The 21,795-nt window shown below is 39.5% G+C and overlaps 1 protein-coding gene across 1 annotated transcript; it reads right to left on the reverse strand.

Moving 5' to 3' along the window:
- Positions 1-3,437: 3,437 nt before the first annotated feature.
- GMFB (glia maturation factor beta) lies at positions 3,438-17,556 on the reverse strand. Its single transcript, XM_035260553.3, has 7 exons — positions 17,447-17,556; positions 12,865-12,961; positions 11,083-11,132; positions 10,349-10,398; positions 9,804-9,886; positions 9,023-9,096; positions 3,438-7,141 (listed from the first exon to the last, which is right to left on the reverse strand). The coding sequence occupies exons 1-7, from the start codon at positions 17,447-17,449 to the stop codon at positions 7,070-7,072; spliced, it is 429 nt and encodes a 142-aa protein (XP_035116444.1). The 5' UTR covers positions 17,450-17,556; the 3' UTR covers positions 3,438-7,069.
- Positions 17,557-21,795: the final 4,239 nt, after the last annotated feature.

Below are 21,795 nucleotides of genomic sequence, written 5' to 3' on the forward strand. Positions count from 1 at the left end.
CAGACTTTCTACAACTTGGAGACCCTGGGATGCTGATAGCGTGGCTCCGGCCAAGTCTGAAGGCCTCAGAACCTTGGAAGCCAGTGGTGTAACTGAGAGTAACTCTCAGTCTGAGGATGAAGGCCTGAGAACCCAGGGAGCCACTGGTGTATAAGTCTTAAGAGTCCAGAGTCCAGGGAACCTGGAATTCTTGTCCAAGGACGGGAGAGAAGAGTGCATCTCAGTTCTACCGGACAGATTGGCATATTTGCCTTTTCTGTTTTTCTTCTCTCCAGGCCCCCAGCAGACTGGAAGGTGCTTGCCCACACTGAGGGTGGATCTTCCTCCGCTACTGCACTCAGACGCCACCTAAAATTAACCATCTCATTTGGTTAGGCTGGAGTTAGTGTAAATGTAGGGAACAGTGGCAGATGAAACCAGACATAGCATTGAAGTTAGGTGCTTTTGTACGTTAAGTACACAGACATCCCCATGTTAACAAGTAACAGAGGGCTTCTGGTAGGGACAGACATGCAGAGGAACCTAGAAAAAGCTGACCAACCAGGCCTCAGAAAAAGGGACAATGAAGAGTGGTCTTGGATCAAAGGAGCTCTAGAAACCTAAAAGGCGGGAGTGGGGCTCCTCAATTTGGGGCTTCATCTTTAACATAATCCAGCTACTCTCTACATGCCTGATTATTTTTTTATTATATTTTTTGACAGGGTCTCACTCTGTCACCCAGACTGGAGTACAATGGCACAATCTTGGCTTACTGCAGCCTTTGCCTTCCAGGTTCAGGTGACTCTCCTGCCTCAGCCACCCAAGTAGCTGGGATTACAGGCATGTGCCACCACGCCTGGCTAATTTTTTGTATTTTTAGTAGAGATGGGGTTTTGCCATATTGGCCAGGCTGGTCTCAAACTCCTGAGCTCAAGCAATCTTTCTGCTTGGGCTTCCCAAAGTGCTGGGATTATAGGTGTGAGCCACCACATCCGGCCAGGCCTGCTTTATTCTACACTATCCCACCTGGCATCTTCTTTCCCTCTTCTCCATCTAATGGCATTCTTTCAAGGTTAGTCAGCTCACACTGCTGTCTGCCTCCCTCAAGAAAGTGATTGGCATAACTTGTTGGATACCAGCCTGGCAACATCATAGAGGTTGGCTGCCCTTGGGTTCAACTAGCTGGGGCTGAAAATACCAAGAGTCCTGTGTGTACTGTGGGTGGGGAGGCAGCTTAGAACAGGAAAGTACAGCCAGGTGCAGGGGCATTTCCACCTAACAAAGGGTTGTGGGCATATGTAGCCTTAACTGTTGCTATGGTCTGAAGATGTCCTCCAAAATTCATGTGTTGGAAACTTAATCGCCCATGCAACAGTGTTGGCAGATGGAGCCTTATGGGAAAAGCCCTCATGACTGGACTGACGCCACCAGAGAAAGGACTTTCAAGAGCGGGTTCGCCCCTTTCTTGTGAGGATACATCCAGAAGGCCCTTGCCAGATGCCAGTACCTTGATCTTCCATTTTCCAGTCTCCATAGCTGTCAGAAATAAACTTCTGTTCTTTATTACTTGGTGTCAGGTATCCTGTTAACAGAAGCACAAAATGGACTAAGACAACTGTCCAGTGCAGATAAGAAATGGGCAGAAATATGAAGAGCCTTAAATTCCAGAGTAAGAGAATCTATACTTAACTTTGTAACAGTGACTTTGGAAGTCACACCTACACCCTCCTTCTGCTTTGTATGCATTGCATGGTGGCATTTGGATGCCACCAAGGCATTCTTTCTTTCCTATAATTAAGAGGGCAGCAACCTCAGCAGAGCTTTCACATAGCCTGGAAGCTGATCTCAAGCAGAAGATAAGAGGATTATCTGTGAAAACTCCGTAGTGCTCAGCAGTGACGTCTGTAATCTAACTGGCTCCTCAACACAGCTAACACACTCTGCAAGGAAACAGTATCCACGCAGGGTGTACCCTCATGCAAATGAAACTGCCTTTGTGAAAATTCTAACAATGAGAGAAGTATGACAGTGAAAGAGGTCTGTCTGATCTAACCACCTCCATCTTGCTTCTAACCTCCAAGCTGTCCTTGTTTATTCCTGGGAATGGGCTAACTTTGGGGAGAATTTAGTTTATAGTTTAACTTTGAAACAAAGATGGTAACAGCCCTTTCGTGAAACAAACGTCCCTTCTTGCCTAGGGACCAGTTTGCCTTTGTTGGACTAATAAATTAGCCACTACAAGATTAGAAATTATGGTCTAGGAGTCACTGCAGTCAAGGCTGCATGATTCTGGAACCTCTCAAATTATTCCTAGGGATAATATCACTGTCGTAAAACGTAAGATCAGTGCTTGAGATATTTTTGCAGACTCTGTGTTCTGAAGTACCACAGGATTGAGACTGTGGTGAGTAATCTGGCTCAACCAGTTCTATGATCCCACCTAGAAACAGAAGACACCAAGAAAAGCCCACTTGACCCCCTACAATTTCATCTCTGATCCGACCAATCAGCACTCCTCACTTCCCAACCCCCTACCCATCAAATTACCCTTAAAATCTCCAATCCCAGACCTGGGGGACCACTGATTTGGGTAACAATAAAACTCAGGTCTTCCATACAGCCAGGTCTAGTGAATCAAAAACTCTTGACTTCAGTTCTCCTGTCTTAATAGATTGGCTCTGTCTGGGCAGTGGGCAAGGAGAACCCATTGGGTGGTCACAAGAATGCACCCATGCTCTGAAGCTAAGTGCTTACACATGCTTTTGTTGCTGAAAAGTGAAAAGGACAAAAATACAATAGATATTCTTTAGTGAAGGTGAAAAAATTTAAAAGCTAGCTGTTTAAATAGGTAGGTGGCTAAATTTGAGAAATAAGAAAGATATAAATGTTTCCATGCTTGGGCCAATCCTCCTTGTGAAATTCTTGAAGACAGGAAGGCATAAACTACTCCTTTCACAATCATAACAAATTGTGACTATCACAGAAGTAAATAGCAAACTAAAAACTATGTGTTAGTGATTTGTATTCATTTAGTATTAACCTATTAAACACATACCATATGGTAAAGTTTGTAATAAAGGTAGGATGGGTTGCCAGTGTTTAATACATAGTGATAAACTATATTCAATTAAAAAAAAACCCTTCAATCTGATTTCTTAGGAAGTACACAGCTGTCCTAATTCTAACTTTCCCTTTGAAAGCAAGCATTCATCATTTGAAATAGCTCTCTCTGTCCCTACTATTGTTCACTGACATTTTCTACATTTTAGCATCAGACCGAGTTTTAGAAATTTTTATAGCCTCATTATCTTTTCCTTCCACGAGCTGCCAAATGACTCTTGTTTCTTTTGCCTCTCAATTTGTCCAGATAAAGCTTGTGGCTCACACAAACTGAGCCAGGTAGGTGCCAGTAACTCCAAAGGGGGAAAGGGGTGAGTAAAAAAGAAAAGCTAGAAGTCTTTTAATGTTAACATTTTATTTAAACCAGTACAAGCACCATGCTTAACAAAAAACTGTCCAAAATAAACATGCAATATGAACTAGCAGAGACTGAAACCACAGCTTAAGAAGTTGTGCCAGTTGGTTTTGTTGAACGTTGACAGAGAACTGTTAAAATTCACAGGACTAAACCATTAATGTTTCAAGCCTCCTGAATGAGATTATATTGGACCATCTAGATCAGTGGGAACTGCCCTGGCATGTTAATGATCGCAAACAATATTCAAGTAATTATATTTATATGAATTATACTTCAAAAAGCAAGATAATACAATTTCGATCACAAGTTTACTGTCTATGAGCACTGATTTGAAATGTCAAATGGCATAACAAAAACAAATTTCTCAAGAATATTCAGCTTGGGACCATTGGTTTTAAGTGGCCTAGAAGATTATTACACTCTTCCAGAAATACAAAATAAGATTTGTCCAGAAATGTTTGAAACACATCCTCACAAAAGTTTTAATGGCTCAAATGCTATAGATTCCAGTACTATTAGTCTATCAAATAAACAGGGAAAGCAACCATAGTAAGAATATTTGAATTGATAGAATATGAGTTACTCTCTACTTCCACCAAATATCAGCATTTAAACTCTTATGAAAATATCTATTCATCACTAGTCCACATATGGATTAATGACATTGCTCAGGTTTTAAAAGTAATCCAAACATTTTTTAAGTACACCTTTCTTAATATCAGTATGGACTGGGGGAAAACAGCCAAATTTAATTTGGCAATAAACTCCCCTAACTGGTAATTTTTAGCTAAAGTGTCAGACAAGGATACAGTTTATGGCTACATTTGACTCCTGAAAATAGGAGATAAAATGGGAGGGAAAAGTGCTGACACACATTTTGCCACACAGATTATTTAGTAATGACAGTAAAAAAATTTAGCAACACACTCTTAAACAAGAGCATGTTTAACTGCACAAGGCATTTAGTAAACTTTTAGAACTAGACAATTTGAACATTTATTTTAGAAGTCAATTAAATAAAAACAATCAACCAACTTTTTTCCTAATATAATTGCATGAATACCAGAACAAAGTGATCACTATTCAAAACTCAGACATTTTGGAATTTCAGCATAGTAACCTGAGAAGTTTTCTTCATGTGTATTTTTGTTGTCATGGAAACCACATTAAATAATATTGTGATTACCAGTTGGTTCTATTTTGACATTAGATACTATGCAGAACTTATGGAGGGCCAACAATTTCAAAACTAACATTGACTGAGAAGACCACACAGGAGGGTCCCAGGAAAAAAGTTGCTGCCTAAAAGTAAAGGTTAAGATTTAAGGCTGAATGGGAATGGTTGTACCAGAAAGATACGGAATGTAAAAACTGGAATTATGAAATCTGGAGTTATTATTTGGGGGATGGTAGAAAAAAGACACTAAATAGGAAATAACTTGAAAAGAACAATGCAAAATCTAGTACGATGAAAGGGAAATCTATACAAATGTTTGAGAACACTTTAGAGCATGGGATTTGTAAATCTCCCCATTGGACAGATGGAATAAAAATGTTCTACTGATCCTCTAACCTCAATCTATTGTCTTGCAAAAAACATGTTACTGATTAGGAGTCAGACAAGCTCAAAAAAGCATGGTTTATCACAGCTCTTTGCTCCTGTTAAAGAGAGTAGGAGAACTAAAAGTTCTAATGTATGACAGGTTAATATTATCTGACATTATGGAGGACCTCCAAGTTTAAAAATAAACGAAACTAAAACATGCAAGACAAAATAAGGAACTTCATTAAGTTCCTTAAAAAATACATTCTTGCAGCACTAGTTTCTCTTATTCCTGCAAACTAGGTGAAACAAAATCTCATTTCCTTCATTCAAAAACATTAAAAACACTCTGCACTCACTTGAATTACATTTGCATTTCTACAGAATTATATGCATGTTACGCTCCAATATCAAAATACCTGTTTAAAGAATTCTTAAACTTCCTGGGTGAGTTCTCAATCTCTCTCTCTCTCTCTCTCTGTCTTTCTGGAAATTGGAATAAAGAATCATTTCCCTCCAAGAACCAAAACAAACACCTACTCTAGCACTTCCTCATCTCCAACTTTCTATTGCTTCCTGACTTCTAAATTAGTGAAGCCAAACAGTGTTGGGAACAGAAGATGTTCTATTCAATATCATGAAAATTCCAACTATCTTTACTTCTCACAGAAACCTCAAAAATAAAATGCAAAGAACATATGAATGGAAAACATGCCAAAATTTAAATTTTGCTAGTTTTGAGATGCCTAAGATAAGAATTCACTCACAAAATTTAGTTAGCCTTTAATCTCTAGACCTATTACCAAATTAATGTTCAATGGTTACTTATATTTGTTTTTACTAGTATGCCAAATAGCAGAATCCTTGCTTTATGCCAAGAATACCATCATCTAACAAGACTGCTATAGTTAACTATTCAGGCATCCAGTTCAGAACATCTTCTGACATTTAGGATATAAGATGTGATTTCTATTGCTGTGTTAATGTTATTAACTATGGCCAAAGTTTTAAGATAATTTTTTCCTATGGCACAAAACTAATCACAAGTATACCCAAAATTATAACTCTCAACTGCCATATATTCACCATTGCAAGCAGATAGTTGGAATTTTTAAAATATGAAGTTGACTTTATTACAAATTTCAGATATACACATTAGAAAATTATTTTATTTGGACCCTTTAAAAAAGTATTAATTTCACCAAATCTGGAATACTGGCAGTGTAAAAGTCTTAAACTAACTTTAAAGCTAACAAATCAAAGGCACAGTATTAACACATTTAAAATAATTAAGTGTTCACAGGACATTAAGAGGTGCTTTATAAATAAGTGTTATTAACCTAGATCCAAAACTGTCTAGAAATGACATAAAAGGAATGAAGCCCTTGATTATTACAATCCACCAGTTTCTAAGACTAAGATGCTATTTTCCATAAGGAGAAAAGCTAGCAGTCATAACTCTATCATAAAATCTAACTTCCCCACCTTAAAAGAGTGACTGAGGAACACGGTTTCTAGACTAGATTAAAAAGATACAGGAACCAAAGAAGATACAGAATTGATCAATGTACTTGTAATGCAGGTTATACTACAGTAAATTATTCATGGCTCAATCCTGGGTCACTCAAGTCTTTGACCCCAAATTAATTTCAATGACTTGACAAGTGATAATATGCTATTTTCATAAATAAACTGCTAATATCCAGTATTTGTCAAAACGAGGCAACTGTTGTCTCTCACAATCTAATATATCCACTCTCCAATGGTGTCTGTAAATAGTAACAAATTCTGAACCTTAAGTTATAGAAATTAGTCACAAGAGTGCAAAAAGTCCCTGGGGAAAAGTAGTCCACCTAACAATTACCAAAATAAGGAAACACTTTACAAAGTTTCATTACTATGAAGATGATTTCCTCTTTGTTCAAACTTTGCACAAATGAAGAATTTTTCTTTACTGCAGGAAACAAACTGTAAGTAACAGTGCATTTTTAGGCATAAATAAGTATTTATGTCTGGTTCCAGTATGGTAAGGTTAATACATAAATACTTTAAAAACACAGAAGTTCACATTAGTGGAAAAATCCAAGTTTCTCACGTAACCATTCTTCAGTTAGGTCTTCGGTATTTCTTATTTCAAATACCTTAAAAAAAAACAAACTTAAGTCATACTTTGATACTCCAAAAAAAAAAAAAAAAGAAAAGGCAAACACATTATATATTTGAGTATTAAATACCAAATTGTGCTTCCTTTCATATTGGTCATGACTTAACCTATGTAAATCAGATATACCTTTCAGGTAGTACTTTATTTCTTTTAAATGCTAAGTACTCAGTTACCAAAGAACAGCAATCAAAACAGCATAAAACCAAAACTAACATCTAAATAAATACATAAAATCAAAAGCACAAAGCCACAAATAGTCTAAAAGAGCAGTTCTGTAAATCTTATCTCCTTGAAGACATCCCAAGTTTACACAACTAAAATCAATCTAGTTCGGAACTGAGGAACATATGCTGGTCTTCTGGAGTCTGAATGTCAAATCAAAATATCAGATGGGGTTGGAGATTAGCCACAAATCTCTAGCAAGAATCTGAATTAGGCCCAGAAAGTATAACGGCTAAAGAAAAACAATATATTACAGCAGAAAGAATGGGATTTGGAGCCAGATGTGAATCATAAGTCCTAGACAGAGCTAAATCCTAGCTCTGTTTAAATTTACCATTATGCAACCCTGAGCAACTCATTCATCCTCTGGGTTTCCTATCCACAGAATATCTCACAGAGCTGTTGTAAGGGTTCAGTAAGATTAACTATAAAAGTAACTTGTAAACTGTAATGTCTCAACTCCAGCACTGTAGGGCATGCCCAGGATTAGAACAGACTTGAGACTCTTTTTTTTTTTTTTTTGAGACAGAGTTTCGCTCTTGTTACCCAGGCTGGAGTGTAATGGCGTGATCTCAGCTCACCGCAACCTCCGCCTCCTGGGTTCAGGCAATTCTCCTGCCTCAGCCTCCTGAGTAGCTGGGATTATAGGCACGCACCACCATGCCCAGCTAATTTTTTTGTATCTTTAGTAGAGACGGGGTTTCATCATGTTGACCAGGATGGTCTCGACCTCTTGACCTTGTGATCCACCCGCCTCGGCCTCCCAAAGTGCTGGGATTACAGACGTAAGCCACCGCGCCTGGCCCAACTTGAGACTCTTAACAGCTCCTTCTTAACCACCCAAATCGTTAGAGCAACTCCAGTGTTCCTATGTTACAAATTAGGAAAAAGTAATGTCTATAAAGTGGTGGTCACGATCATATGGGCTAAGGGGAAATAGCAGAGGGCACTTAAAGGCTTTCCAGAGTTGATGATTAAGCACCTAAGAAGAAAATACTGACACTGTTCTTAAAATAAAACTTGAAAGGAAATATTATTTAATACAGTTTTAGTTATATAACATTCTACTTCAAAACCTTAAGTGTATATTTTTCAACTCAAACTAATATGAAGAAGTTAAAGTTTGAAAGCCAAGTGCCTCTCTTACCTTTAACTTTCAAAAATACCATAAAATAGGAACATATTAAATCTAAAAGCAAGTCCTCATATAATATAGAATGTTCTAACTTTATTAATATTCTTAATAATTTTATATTTGGAAACAATACAATTAACTGCATAATACTGAATTCCAGCACAGAACTTGGTTCATTTTAGATTATGGTAAAAGACTCCAAGAAGCTTCAATGGTGACCTTTATCTATTAGAAATTATCTTATGGCAGATAAAATAATTCTCAGTAGATTTAATAGTTGCAGTGGCTTTTTAAAACTGCCTATATTTTGAATGTGATTTCTTCCAACCAACTTATCCAAAAAACACTTTGGTTCAAACATTTCTATCTCCAGTTACTAAAAGACTTTGGCTAACTAACTTCATCTGTATTTTAAAAATACCCCTTTTGACTATGTTAGCTATTGCTCTATAGTCTAAAGGAAAACATTATCTTAACAAGTAAGTGAAAAACAAATGCCACCTTGGTTAGTTCAGCTGTCTGGACTAGCTTATTCTTACTCCCAGCATACATCATCTGTTGTTCAGGCTTACAACCTGGAAAAGAGAGATTAGTGTAGAAATGAGACACAGATTTTAAGAAAGTTATGGGTTATCACTATTTTTATTTTTTAAAATGACACATTTTGGATTTCTATTGAGTTTACAGAATGTATATGGGTTGTATTTTGAGTCCTACATTGCACACTGCCTACAGAAAGAGACAGTTAAGTTGTAAATAAGTCTACAGGTTGGTAAAAATAAAGATTCTAGACATTTGTAGATTCTGACTTTTAGAGCCCTGCAAACAAGTAAAAACTTTCTGCTATCTTCACTTTGACACTAAGTAACAAGATCAATTTTATGGATGCTAAAATATAAAAGGTTTTGGGATGGTAGTGGACCAGTGGGGCAGGGAGATCTGCTCTGATAGTAGTTTCTGATAAAAGACTAAAATATAAAAATAAAGTACTTGTAATATCTTATAATGTCATTACGGTTCAAAATCCTTAAAATGTATGTATGATTTGAGTCAGCAATTACACATCTAGAAATTTATCCTAAGAATATAAGTTCTAAGAGACGATGCTTCATTCTTTCTAGGGATACGTGCTCACAGGCGCAAGGACACATACAGACACAGACCGTCCTCAATTTAAGTCATTCAACATTGTCCATCTTTAAAAACAGCAAAAATTTGTCTAGTATAAAATGTCTGAATTGAATCTGAGCCAAATATGCATTATTTAAAGAAATTCACTTACCAACAGGACTGGAGAAAATAAAGCACAGAGGATATGAAACTCTTCCATCGTCATGTTGATATTTATAACTATACACAATGAAGGTTTTTCTCAAGTTAAAGAAACTAAAGTTACTGCTCTGAGATAGGTATTTACCAGCACCCAGGGAGCTACTGAGCTGCAGGTTTCTATCCTATTCTTTTAGGCCACACCTTCATTATTAACTTTCCACAAAATTAAAGGAGTCCCAAAGATAAGTTAAAAAAATCACATAATCTCGCAAAACAAACAAACAAAAAAACTTTTTAAAGTCCAGGCTTAATATGGATTATTTTCTTCTCAATTTTTATCGTACACATAATAAAGGAAATAGTTTAAAAAAGAAAATTATTCATCCCACAAATAAACCAACCTTCCATTTTTCTTAATCCAATATAAGCATACATATTTTAATTTGACTGTGATTATGACACAGAAGGATACTTTTAGGTGTTTAACAAATGAGTTCACAAACAAGTCTGACCACTAAAGAAAATCAATCTTTTAAAGCACTAAGAAAAGGATATCGAGGTTGTCGTTCAGGTAGTTCGTCTTTAAGTTCATCTGGTGAAATGCCCTGGCACCATAGAGAAAGCAACTTTCAAACATTTTCTTACCCATAAGTCCTTAAAAGATACACCAAGCACCCATTCTACTAACAGTTACATATTTATTACCACATGCTACAAAGTAAAATTTTATCTTATCAAATTACACATAAACTCAGGTTACTAAATTCTCAATCCAACAGAAGCCTCCTTCTGCCCACTTGGTTTAGTTCTATTTATTAACTAAATATGGGGCTGGGAGGTGCAGATTCTATGCTTATGTTCCAGCTGTCAGGAAATACTGAATGACATAAGCCAATATTTTAGCGGAAACAACAACATCTGACTTCAGAAAAAAGAATTGAATTATTTTCACTCTAGTTACTTACTTTGACAAACTAAATACTTAAATTGCAGGGTTTTAAGTACTAGTCAAGCAATGTATAAGCAAGTTATAAAGTTGACTCACTTCTTACTAGTTATATAACCCCAACTTATACCACTAATAATGGTACTTCACTAATGCTTTTAAAGAAGGTAGTTAAATTAGCAACATAACATACTGCACAATTAGCACATGCCTTTCATGCATAATGAACATGTATTTAAAGGAGGTCCAAGACTCATTTTAGAAGCACATGTAACTAATATAGCATCTTTTGAATAATAATAATTACTTAAGTATAAAACTGTATTTAGTTCATTGAACAAACCTCAAGCTCCTCATCCAGTACCACCAGGCGCTTATCCTTGTCAATCTTCACTAAAATAAAAATCGAGTATGAGTAAGCTGAGATTCTAATGTGACCTTGAGCCACCCAACCCACACAATCTTAGCCTTTTTTCGGACATCTAAAATTAAAACATCAAGAAACACAAGTATATAACTCATTCACAGTTTTAGTTTATATTTGATTAGTTAGCTTTGCTTTTCAAGCAGTCAGCTTTTACCCATAATTCCCAGTACCTAGTTTGCTTATTTAGAACTTTATGTCAATTTCTTACATTTCCTGTATATATGAATAACTCTGTAACTCAAATGCAACTTCCTAGATAATAAGAAAAAGCCTGAAAGGGTGACTATGATTGAGACTGGTCTATATGCAACATGATCAGAACTACGAGGGAAAAAGTGCCTGATCAGGGATCAGAACAGAGAAACCTCAAAATTCCTGGCTTCTCCAAGGTCAGAATTTCATGGCACAGTATTATTATTCTGAGAAAGTGAATAACTAAATAGCAGTGATAGCTACATTCAACTATGTCTAATGTAATCCAAAGCTAAATCAAAATAAGTTTAGATACTCTATGCCTCTATTCTTTCCTGTTAGTCTGGCAAAGTTGACCCTGTTTGGTTTTGTACCAATTTCACAGTAAATCCTGAGATATAATATAATCTCAAATAGCTTCAGTTTTTGCAGCAAAATGGCACAAACACACATTTTCACTTTTAAGAACTATACGTCGATGTTGTAGTATTTATTTATAATGAAATCAGAATTCATGACAAGTTGTCACGACCTCTGGTTAAATCACATCTGCCAGATGCATCTCTGCTAAGCATGGTCTCTAGAGTTTTACATTTTCACCCCCTCATAGTTCCCTCATCTTTCTAAATCACTACCTACATATTAAATACTGCCTATGAATACAACGGAAATCTGCATAATGTCAGATATAGCTCACAGTGGGAGAAACAATATGCAAATCACTTTTTCCATTTTCAGAAGACAGTGCCACTTAAAAGTACTCTCCCTGAAACCAGAGTTCATGTCTACAACTGGAATAATGTACAAAGTCACTCTGCACACAATGCTGAACTTTGCCATTTTAGATGTAGGCAAAGGTTTCTGTTTGAGGATGAATGCACAGGCTTTTATTTTTTTTGAGATGGAGTTTCCCTCTTGTTGCCCAGGCTGGTGTGCAGTGGCATGATTTTGGCTCACCGCAACCTCCAACTCCCTAATTCAAGCGATTCTCCTGCCTCAGCATCCTAAGTAGCTGAGATTATAGGCATGCGCCACCACATCCAGTTAATTTTTATATTTTTAGTAGAGACAGGGTTTCACCAGGTTGGCCAAGATGGTCTCGCTCTCCTGACTTCATGATCTGCCCACCTCGGCCTCCCAAAGTGCTGGGATTACAGGCATGAGCCACTGCGCCTGGCCTGGCCAGGCTATTTTCAGTCCCCCAAGAAGGATGGGTTGGATGGGTCACTGCAAATGGAAATCCTCATTACCCAAGTGACCAAGATGATCACCTCCAGAGCTGTACGGGCAGCTGAGAGGAGAACTATGGGGAAGGTGGGACAATCCACCTCTGTTTTGTGACATTAGAATTAGCTATTACTTATTTTTTAAAGTGATCTAAAGGTGGCGCTGGGGAAATGAAACAGAAGTAAGGTTGCGTTCCAAAGGTTCAGTTCATTCAATGTAGCTACAAGATTAAAAACAAACTAAGAACATGTAACCTAGAGGCAATCACTTTTAGCTTACTTATAATAGCAGCATTGTTCGTTTCTTTGCGAAAACGAAACTTTCTCAGCTTTTCCACTAAATCTTCAGCAACATCACAAACCACCAAAGACTCACTCTGTAAAAGAAAAAACACATACATATAAAATGCCATGACTTCAATATATTACATGTTATATGTACAATATATATCATGTTAGTTATAATATCTAATACCATTATACTGCACCCTGACATTCACAAATATCAATTAAGTGAAGGCATTAAAGTAAAATACGTGAACACATAAAAGGACTTTAAAGTATACTTTAACTTTCTCCTTAGCTAATGAATGTCTCAAAACCCATTCACATAATAATGTGCAATGTCATCGGAATTGGAGAAGAAGAGAAGAATATGGGGAAAGTCAAGAATCACTGTCTGCTGTTAGAACGTAAAGCAAGCATACTGTTTTTATACAGTGAAGGAAGAAGAGGAAAATAATCTGATTACACTTAGAATTAATAAATTCGTTTTCGCCCTCACAATTACAGGGGATAAAAACAAAACAAGCCACGAAAGTGTTAAAAAAACTTCCTAAGAATAAAGACCAATAACATTTCATATTATAATCAGAATTAAGACCAATAACATTTTATATTATAATTAAATAACTATGGAGATATTAAAAGGAGCTACTAAGAATGTGCAAAAGAAATAAAAGCTGAGACAAAAAAAAATACTGCAATTGAACCACAGAAATACAAAGAATCATTAGAGACTATTATGAACACTATACTCCCATAAAATGGAAAACCTGGAAGCAATGAATAACTTCTTGGACACAGAACCTGCCAAGACTGAACCATGAATAGAAAAACTGAACAAACCAATAATGGGTAATAAGACTGAAACAGTAATAAAGTCTCCCATCAAAGAAAAGCTCAGGATCTGATGGCTTCACTGCTGAATTCTACCAAAGATTTAAAATACCACTTCTACTCAAAACTATTCCAAAAAATTGAAGGGAAAAAAAATACCAACAGGTTCATTCTACAAGACCAGCATTACCCCCGATACCACAACCAGACAAGTAAACAACAAAAAAGGAAAACTATAGGCCAATATCTCTGATGAACACAGATGCAAAAATCCTTAACAAAATACTAGACCACCAGATTCAACAACACACTAAAAAGATCATCCACCATGATCAAGTGGAATTTGTCCCAGGGATGCAAGAATGGTTCAACATGGGCAAATCAATAAATGTGATACATTACATTAATAGATTCAAGAACAAAAATCACATCATTTCAAGAGATGCTGAAAAAACATTTTATAAAATTCAATATCCTTTCATGATAAAAACCCTCAACAAATTGGGTATAGAAAGAACATACCTTAAAACAATAAAGGCCATATATGACAAACGCATAGCTGACAGCATACTAAATGGGGAAAAACTGAAAGCCTTTCCTCTAAGTTCCGGATGCCCAATTGCACCACTTTTATTCAACGCAGTACTGGGAGTCCTAGCCAGAGTAGTTAGGGAAGAGAAAGAAATAAAAGGCATCCAAGTTAGAAAAAAAGAAGTCAAATTATCCTTGTTTACGACAACATGATCTTATAATTAGGAAAAGCTAAAGACTCCATTAAAAAAAAAACTGTTAGAGCTGATAAATTACATATTTATATACACCAATGAGAAACGATCTGAAAAAGAAATCAAGAAAGCAATCTCATTTACAATAGCTACAAGAAAATCTAGAAATAAATTTAACCAAAGAAGTGACAGATCTCTACAATAAAAATTATAAAACACTGATGAAAGAAATTGAAGAGGGCATACAAAAATGGAAAGATATTCCAAACTCATGGATTACAAGACATACCATTGCTAAAATGACCATACTACCCCAAAGTGAGCTACAGATTCAATGCAATCCTGATCAAAATACTAATGACATTCTTAAGAGAAAGAAACAATCCTAAAATTTGTAAGGAACCCCAAAGACTGTGAAGAGCCAAAGCAACCCTGAGGAAAAAGAACAAAGCTGGAGTTATCACGATTTCAAAATATACTTCAAAACAATAGTAACCAAAACAGCATGATCCTGGCATAAAACCACACACACACAGGCCAAAGAAACAGAATAGAGAACCCAGAAGTAAATCCACACATTTACAACCAACTCATTTTAGACAAAGATGCCAAAAACATACACTGGGGAAAGGACACTCTCTCCAACAAATGGTGCTAAGAAAACTGGGTATCTACAGGCAGAATAAAACCAGACCCCAACGCTCAGCACATACAAAAATCAAATCAAAATGGATTAAAGACTTAAATGTAAGATGTGAAACTATGAAACCACTAGAAGGAAACATTGGGCAAATGCTTCAGGACATTGGTCTGGGCAAAGTTTTTTTTGAGTAAGACCCAAAAGCATAGGCAACTAAAGCAAAATAGACAGATGAGATTACATCAAGCTAAAAAGCTTCTGAGAGGAAAGAAAACAAGAGTGAAGAGACAATCTACAGAATGGGAGAAAAAACTGCACTCTCCACTCAACAAGTAATTAATAACCAGAAGATGTAAGGATCTCAAACAACTCAACAGCAAAAAAATTCCAATTTAGTCCTAGTAATAGTTAACATGTATCAGACCCTATGAGAGAAACACCGTTATATCCTTTACATAGATTTCCCTTCATGCTCAAAACAATCTCATGAAACAGATACTATTATTACTCCCATTTTGCAAGAAACAGGTTTAGAGAGGATAAGCATCTTTCCCCAATTACACAGCTAGTGGAGCCAGGATTCAACCCAGGCAAGCCTATCTTAACTCACTCTCTTAACCACTACAAAGGAGGTGGTGACAGATTGGAAATTTGGGGTGGGGGTGGGGTGTGGGTGAGGAAAAAAAGGGTTACCAAGATAACTCCTAGGCTTCTGGCTTGTATAACAGATTGAATGACACAAACTTTCACTGAGTTAAGGAACAATGACAGAGACCAGGTTTGAGGAGAAAGAGCACGAGTTCTATTTACAAACTGAGGTGGCTTTAATGGTGCCCAAATGGGGAAAAAGCTTCCCAGGGGATGTTAACTTAATACTGAAATATTAATATATAGCTCTGGGGCCGGGTGTGGTGGCTCACGCCTGTAATCCCAGTACTTTGGGAGGCCTAGGTGGGTGGATCACTTGAGATCAGGAGTTCGAGACCAGCTTGACCAACATGATGAAACCCTGTCTCTACCAAAAATACAAAAGTAGCTAGGCGTGGTAGCACATCCCTGTAATCCCAGCTACTTGGTAGGCTGAGGCAGGAGAATAGCTTGAATTGAACCCAGCAGCCAGAGGTTGCAGTAAGCCGAGATCGCACCATGGCACACCAGCCTGGGCAACAAGAGTGAAACTCCATCTCAAAAAAAAAAAAGGACATATAGATCTGGACTGGATCTCAGAAGCCAGGTGTTCTGAGCTGCAAATTTACAAGTAATCTGAAAATAGGTGGTAAATGAAGCTATAGTTTAGGATAAAGAATACAGGATGGAAAATGATGGATTATGATAAAGCCTGGGACTCCTTCGAGTATTGTCCAGGGAAACGAGAATAGTCTGCAAGACAAATAGACCAATAGAAGTAGGAGGAGTTCTGTATCACAGAAGCCAAGGGGGAAGAATGAAGAAAATGCTTCAAAAACGAGCGTATAACACTCTGGAATGCAGCTGAAAGGTCAGAAAAGACGAACACTGAAAATAATCCATTGGATTCAGCGACCATGACAAGATCTACTCGATAAAAGTGGGTTGGGAATTGAGTAGATGGTCAGAAAGTAGTGTTTTGTTGTTGTTTCTAATGAAATTTACACATACTTAAAAACCTGATGGAATAGATCAAAAGATCCTTGATGGCGATATATTTTAATTCTCCACTTTATTTTTATGCTTGGGGTCCAGCCCAGTTAAGAACAGAAGCCATAGCCCCCAGAACCAACAAAACTAAAGCTTTTGACAATTACTTTAAGGTCTGGGACCAAAGCTTTGGGTCGAAAGGTTTCCAACTGCCATAGGAAAGCAAAGATAATGAGAAACCCTCTGTGGGAGGCTAGGGAAAGGAGAACACAGAAAGAAGCCTTAGGCAAGGCCGAGAGAATTCAATAAGAATTCGAGTCCTCCCCCGAAACACCGCCAGGTGGAAGATGCTCGGAGCCCACCAACCCTTGGGACCTGGTCACGGCCCTGGCAGGAAAAGCGGGATTTGGGGGAGCCCTCCGATGGGGCAGACCCCTTTCCCTCCGATCTACAGCTCAGAAGCTGAAGCTCTCCATTCAGAAGGGCCTGGCGAGTCTCCCCCTTACCCGCCGGCTCGTGGCCGCACCCTAGTCCCATGGCCCGCTGGGCGGGTCTACCCCAGGCCCCGCTAGAGAATGCTGCCCTGAGGCGCAGTGGCGGAGGCCAAGTCTCTGGCTGTGGGCACTGGCCAGCCGCCAGGAAGGAAGCGGCCGCCGACCCCTCCCGGGCGCTGCCCGCCGCTGCCCGCTCCGGAAATCAGGAAAGCCCGCCTGGCCGGCTCGCCCGGCCCTCCGGCCCCCGCCCTCCCAGCGGCAACTCACCATTTTCCTTCCGGCCGTCAGCTGCCTGCCGCCTTCACTCGGGCGCCTTTCAGAATGGCTCGGCAGCCGCCTCCCTTCCTGCCCGGTGCCGGGCCCAGTCGCCCCCACCTATCAACGCAGCTTTGGCGGGCCGGCACGTGATGGCGGACGGCAGGAGGCGCGGCTCAAAATTAGCCAGAACGCGAGCGCCTGCTTTTTTTTTTTTTCCCCCTCGTGCCCTCTAGAGGAGGATGCTCTGCCTGGCTGCAAGCGATAAACAAACCCAAAGTGCGTACTTAAAAGCCATGCCAGTTCTCCAGACCGTTTTAACAGTCTTCAAGCTCTGACAGCATGGTCACGGTTGACACTAATGATTTCAATGGTAAATGTGTGTACTGACCGGAGCCTAACTTCCAAATTTTATCTCCCCCAAATCTAGACACACCCCTCCTTTCTTCCCAGCCTCTCCAGAACCCCACCTCTGACCACTGCCGCCATCTAGTACTCGGTTGATACATTCCCCCCCACCGTCCCCCCCCCGCCTCTGTTGCCCAGGGTGCAGTGCAGTGGCACAGTTATAGCTCACAGCAGCCTCAAACTCCTGGGCTCAAGCAATCCACCTACCTCAGCCTCCAGAGTAGCTGGGACTACAGGCGCGTGCCACCACACACCCGATTCATCTTTTAATTTTTTGTAGAGGTAGGGTGTTCCTTTTTTGCCCAGGCTGGTCTCGAACTCCTGGTCACAAGCAATCTTCCTGCGCACCTCCCAAAGTATTGGGATTACAGGCGTCAGTCACTACGCCCATCTCTTTTCGCCATACAAGTTATTTACTGAAGTATGATTGAATGATGATTTGCGTTTTCGTGAGCACTCTTATGGGCCACTGCCTAAGTGAACATCCAGAAATCTTTGTCCCAGATGCAGACTCAGTGGAACAAGTCCAGTATTGAATACATGAAGAAAGTGATTTGGAAGAACTAAAGTTTAGGCTCTAGGATTCAACAGGTGCCTTCTATAAAACAAACTGCCTGGGGCAGTACCTCATTTTGTTATGACCATGGGTTATTGGTCTCTCAATGCAAATTGACCTGAGGACAAATACTTTCTCCAGGCAAGGTTTCATTGGAGCTTATGCCAGGGCATAAGGGAGGCAGCATAAGAGAGTGAGAGAATTCCCTGACCGACTTTCCAGAAAGAGCACAACAAATTAGGAGATTATGCAGGTCAGCATTATCTGTTTGCAAGGGTTGTCATGAATAATGGGTCTGGTTTGTGGCAACAAGGCTGTGAATCAATTGTTCAACATTCCTTCGAGGTGGGACATTCTGCAACCTTGGTTATCTCCTAAGGCCAGTCACTGGAATTCTTTAAGTAAAATGACTATTAGCAGTAATGTAGTGGCGTGGGAAACGAGTGGGGATGCATGAAAAAAAAAGCTCCAGTGAGGGAGGGGTGCCAAGATGGCAGAGAGAAGGTAACACCGGAATGCAGCTCCCAGCAAATGAGACGCAGAGGGCTAGAGGACTTCACAATTCCAAACATTTCGGTGGGACTGATATGGCACTGAAAACAGCCCAGGGCAGACGCCGCAGGGTGAGAGCCACCCAGCGGGTGAATCAAGAGCGGGTGGCGTGTCCGCACCTGAAATGTGCAGCAGACTTGGAGGAGGGGGGACTTCACTCCCTCAGTGCTCGAATTCGGATCCTGTGCTTACCTCATCCCTCATAAAACCCACGGCCCACGAGAGCCCTGCCAGACAGTGGGGTGCCGTAGTCTATGCAAATCTGAGCAGCGGCTCCCACCTGGGGCGGCAAGTTGTCACACAGACCAGGGGGGGAAGTTTGGACTAATGCCAACGGGCTGGACCGTCCCACAGTGGGAGGCAGAGTTGAAAGCAGGGAAACAGACCATAAGGCCTGGCAGGCCCCACCTCCGCAGAACTCAAACTGAAGCCCTCGCTAGAGAGGCAGCAAATACACCAGTTTGAACCCAACCAGCAAGCTCGAGCTCTGGGAGAGACGCCACTGGGAAGGCGGAGCCAATCCCAAGGGCAAACAAACTCGAGGGAAGGACCACCCACCCAACGACCTAACTGAACTCAAGAGAGCCCAGCACCGCCCTCTAAAGGCCAAAAAAGATACAGCTCCAACCTCAATAGAAGAAAAAGTCTACTCAGAGACTCCTCCGGAAACCAGATCAAAGGGATATAAATCCACCAAGATGGGGGGGAAAAAAACAGTGCATAAAGGATGAAACCATCAAAGACCAGAACACCTCTTCTCCTCCCAGAGATCACAACTCCTCACCATCAAGAGAACAAAAAAGACAGAGAATGAATCTGACGAACTGACAGAAGCAGGCTTCAGAAGGTGGGTAATAACAAACTTTTCTCAGTTAAAAGACCATGTTCAACCCAATGCAAAGAAACTAAGAACCTTGAAAAAAGGTTAGACGAAATGCTAACTAGAATAACCAGCTTAGAGAAGAACATAAATGACTTGGTGGAGCTGAAAAACACACCGCAAGAACTTTGCGAGGCATACACAAGTTTCAACAGCTGAATTGATCAAGCAGAAGAAAGGATATCAGAGATAGAAGATCAAATCAATGAAATAAAATGAGAAGACAAGATTAGAGAAAAAAGAGTGAAAACAAATGAACAAAGCCTCCAAGAACTATGAAATTATGTGAAAAGACCTAATCTACACTTGATCGGTATACCTGAATGTGATGGGGAGAATGAATCCAAGTTGGAAAACACTCTTCAAGATATTATCCAAGAGAAACTTTCCCAACCTAACAAGGCAGGCCAACATTCAAATCCAGGAAATACAGAGAACACCACAAAGATATTCCTTGAGAAGGGCAACTCCAAGGCACATAATTGTCAGATTCACCTGGGTTGAAATGAAGGAAAAAATCCTAAGGGCAGCCAGAGAGAAAGGTCAAGTCACCCGCAAAGACCATCAGACTCACAGCAGATCTCTCAGCAGAAACCCTGCAAGCTAGAAGGGAGTGGGGGCCAATATTCAATATCCTTAAAGAAAAGAATTTTCAACCCAGAATCTCATAAACCAGCCAAACTAAGCTTCATAAGTAAAGGAGAAATAAAATCCTTTACAGACAAGCAATTGTTGAGAGATTTCATCGCTACAAGACCTGCCTTACAAGAGCTACTGAAGAAAGTACTAAACAGGGAAAGAAATAACCAGTACCAGCCACTGCAAAAATGTGCCAAATGGTAAAGAACAACAACACAATGAAGAAGCCACGTCAACTAATGGGCAAAAAAACCAGCCAGTAACAAAATGGCAGAATCAAACTCAAACATAACAATATTGATATTGAATGTAAATGGCCTAAATGCCCCAATCAAAAGACACAGACTGGCAAACTGGATAAAAAGTCAAGACCCATCAGTGTGCTGTATTCAGGAGACCCATCTCACATCCAAAGACGCACATAGACTCAAAATAAATGGATAGAAGAAGATTTACCAAGCAAATGGACAGCAAAAAAAAGCAGGGGTAGCAATCCTAGTCTCTGATAAATGGACTTTAAACCAACAAAGAGCATAAGAGGCAAAGAAGGGCATTACATAATGGTAAAAGGATCAATACAACAAGAAGAGCTAACTATCCTAAATATATATGCACCCAATGCAGGAGAACCCAGATACATAAAGCAAGTTCTTAATTACCTACAAAGAGACTTAGACTCCTGCACAGTAATAGTGGGAGACTTTAACACTCCACTAACAATATTGGACAGATCAACAAGACAGAAAGTCAACAAGGATATCCAGGACTTGAACACAGATCTGGACCAAGCGGATCTAATAGACATTTACAGGACACTCCACCCAAAATCCACAGAATACACATTCTTCTCAGTACCACATCACACTTACTCTAAAATTGACCACATAATTGGAAGTAAATCACTCCTCAGCAAATACAAAAAGAACGGAAATCAGCTGGGCGCAGTGGCTCAAGCCTGTAATCCCAGCACTTTGGGAGGCCGAAGCAGGTGGATCACGAGGTCAAGAGATCGAGACCATCCTGGTCAACATGGTGAAACCCCGCCTCTACTAAAAATACCAAAAATTAGCTGGGCATGGTGGTGCATGCCTGTAATCCCAGCTACTCAGGAGGCTGAGGCAGGAGAATTGCCTGAATCCAGGAGGCAGAGGTTGCAGTGAGCCGAGCTCGTGCCATTGCACTCCAGCCTGGGTAACAAGAGTGAAACTCCATCTCCAAAAAAAAAAAAAAAAAAACAAAGAGGAGATCAACACCAATTCCTTGGAAATACAAACCACCATCAGAGATTACTGCAAACAACTCTATGCACATAAACCAGTAAATCTG

Source organism: Callithrix jacchus, chromosome 8 (genome assembly GCF_049354715.1).
Source record: "Callithrix jacchus isolate 240 chromosome 8, calJac240_pri, whole genome shotgun sequence".
NCBI classification, from domain to species: domain Eukaryota; kingdom Metazoa; phylum Chordata; class Mammalia; order Primates; family Cebidae; genus Callithrix; species Callithrix jacchus.

Coding starts and splice junctions, on each gene's coding strand:
- GMFB (XM_035260553.3), bottom strand. Junction 9,097..9,803: donor TATTTTCTCCAGTCCTGTTG/GTAAGTGAATTT, acceptor TCTCTTTTCCAG/GTTGTAAGCCTGAACAACAG. Junction 7,142..9,022: donor AGACAGCTGAACTAACCAAG/GTGGCATTTGTT, acceptor TTTTTTTTTAAG/GTATTTGAAATAAGAAATAC.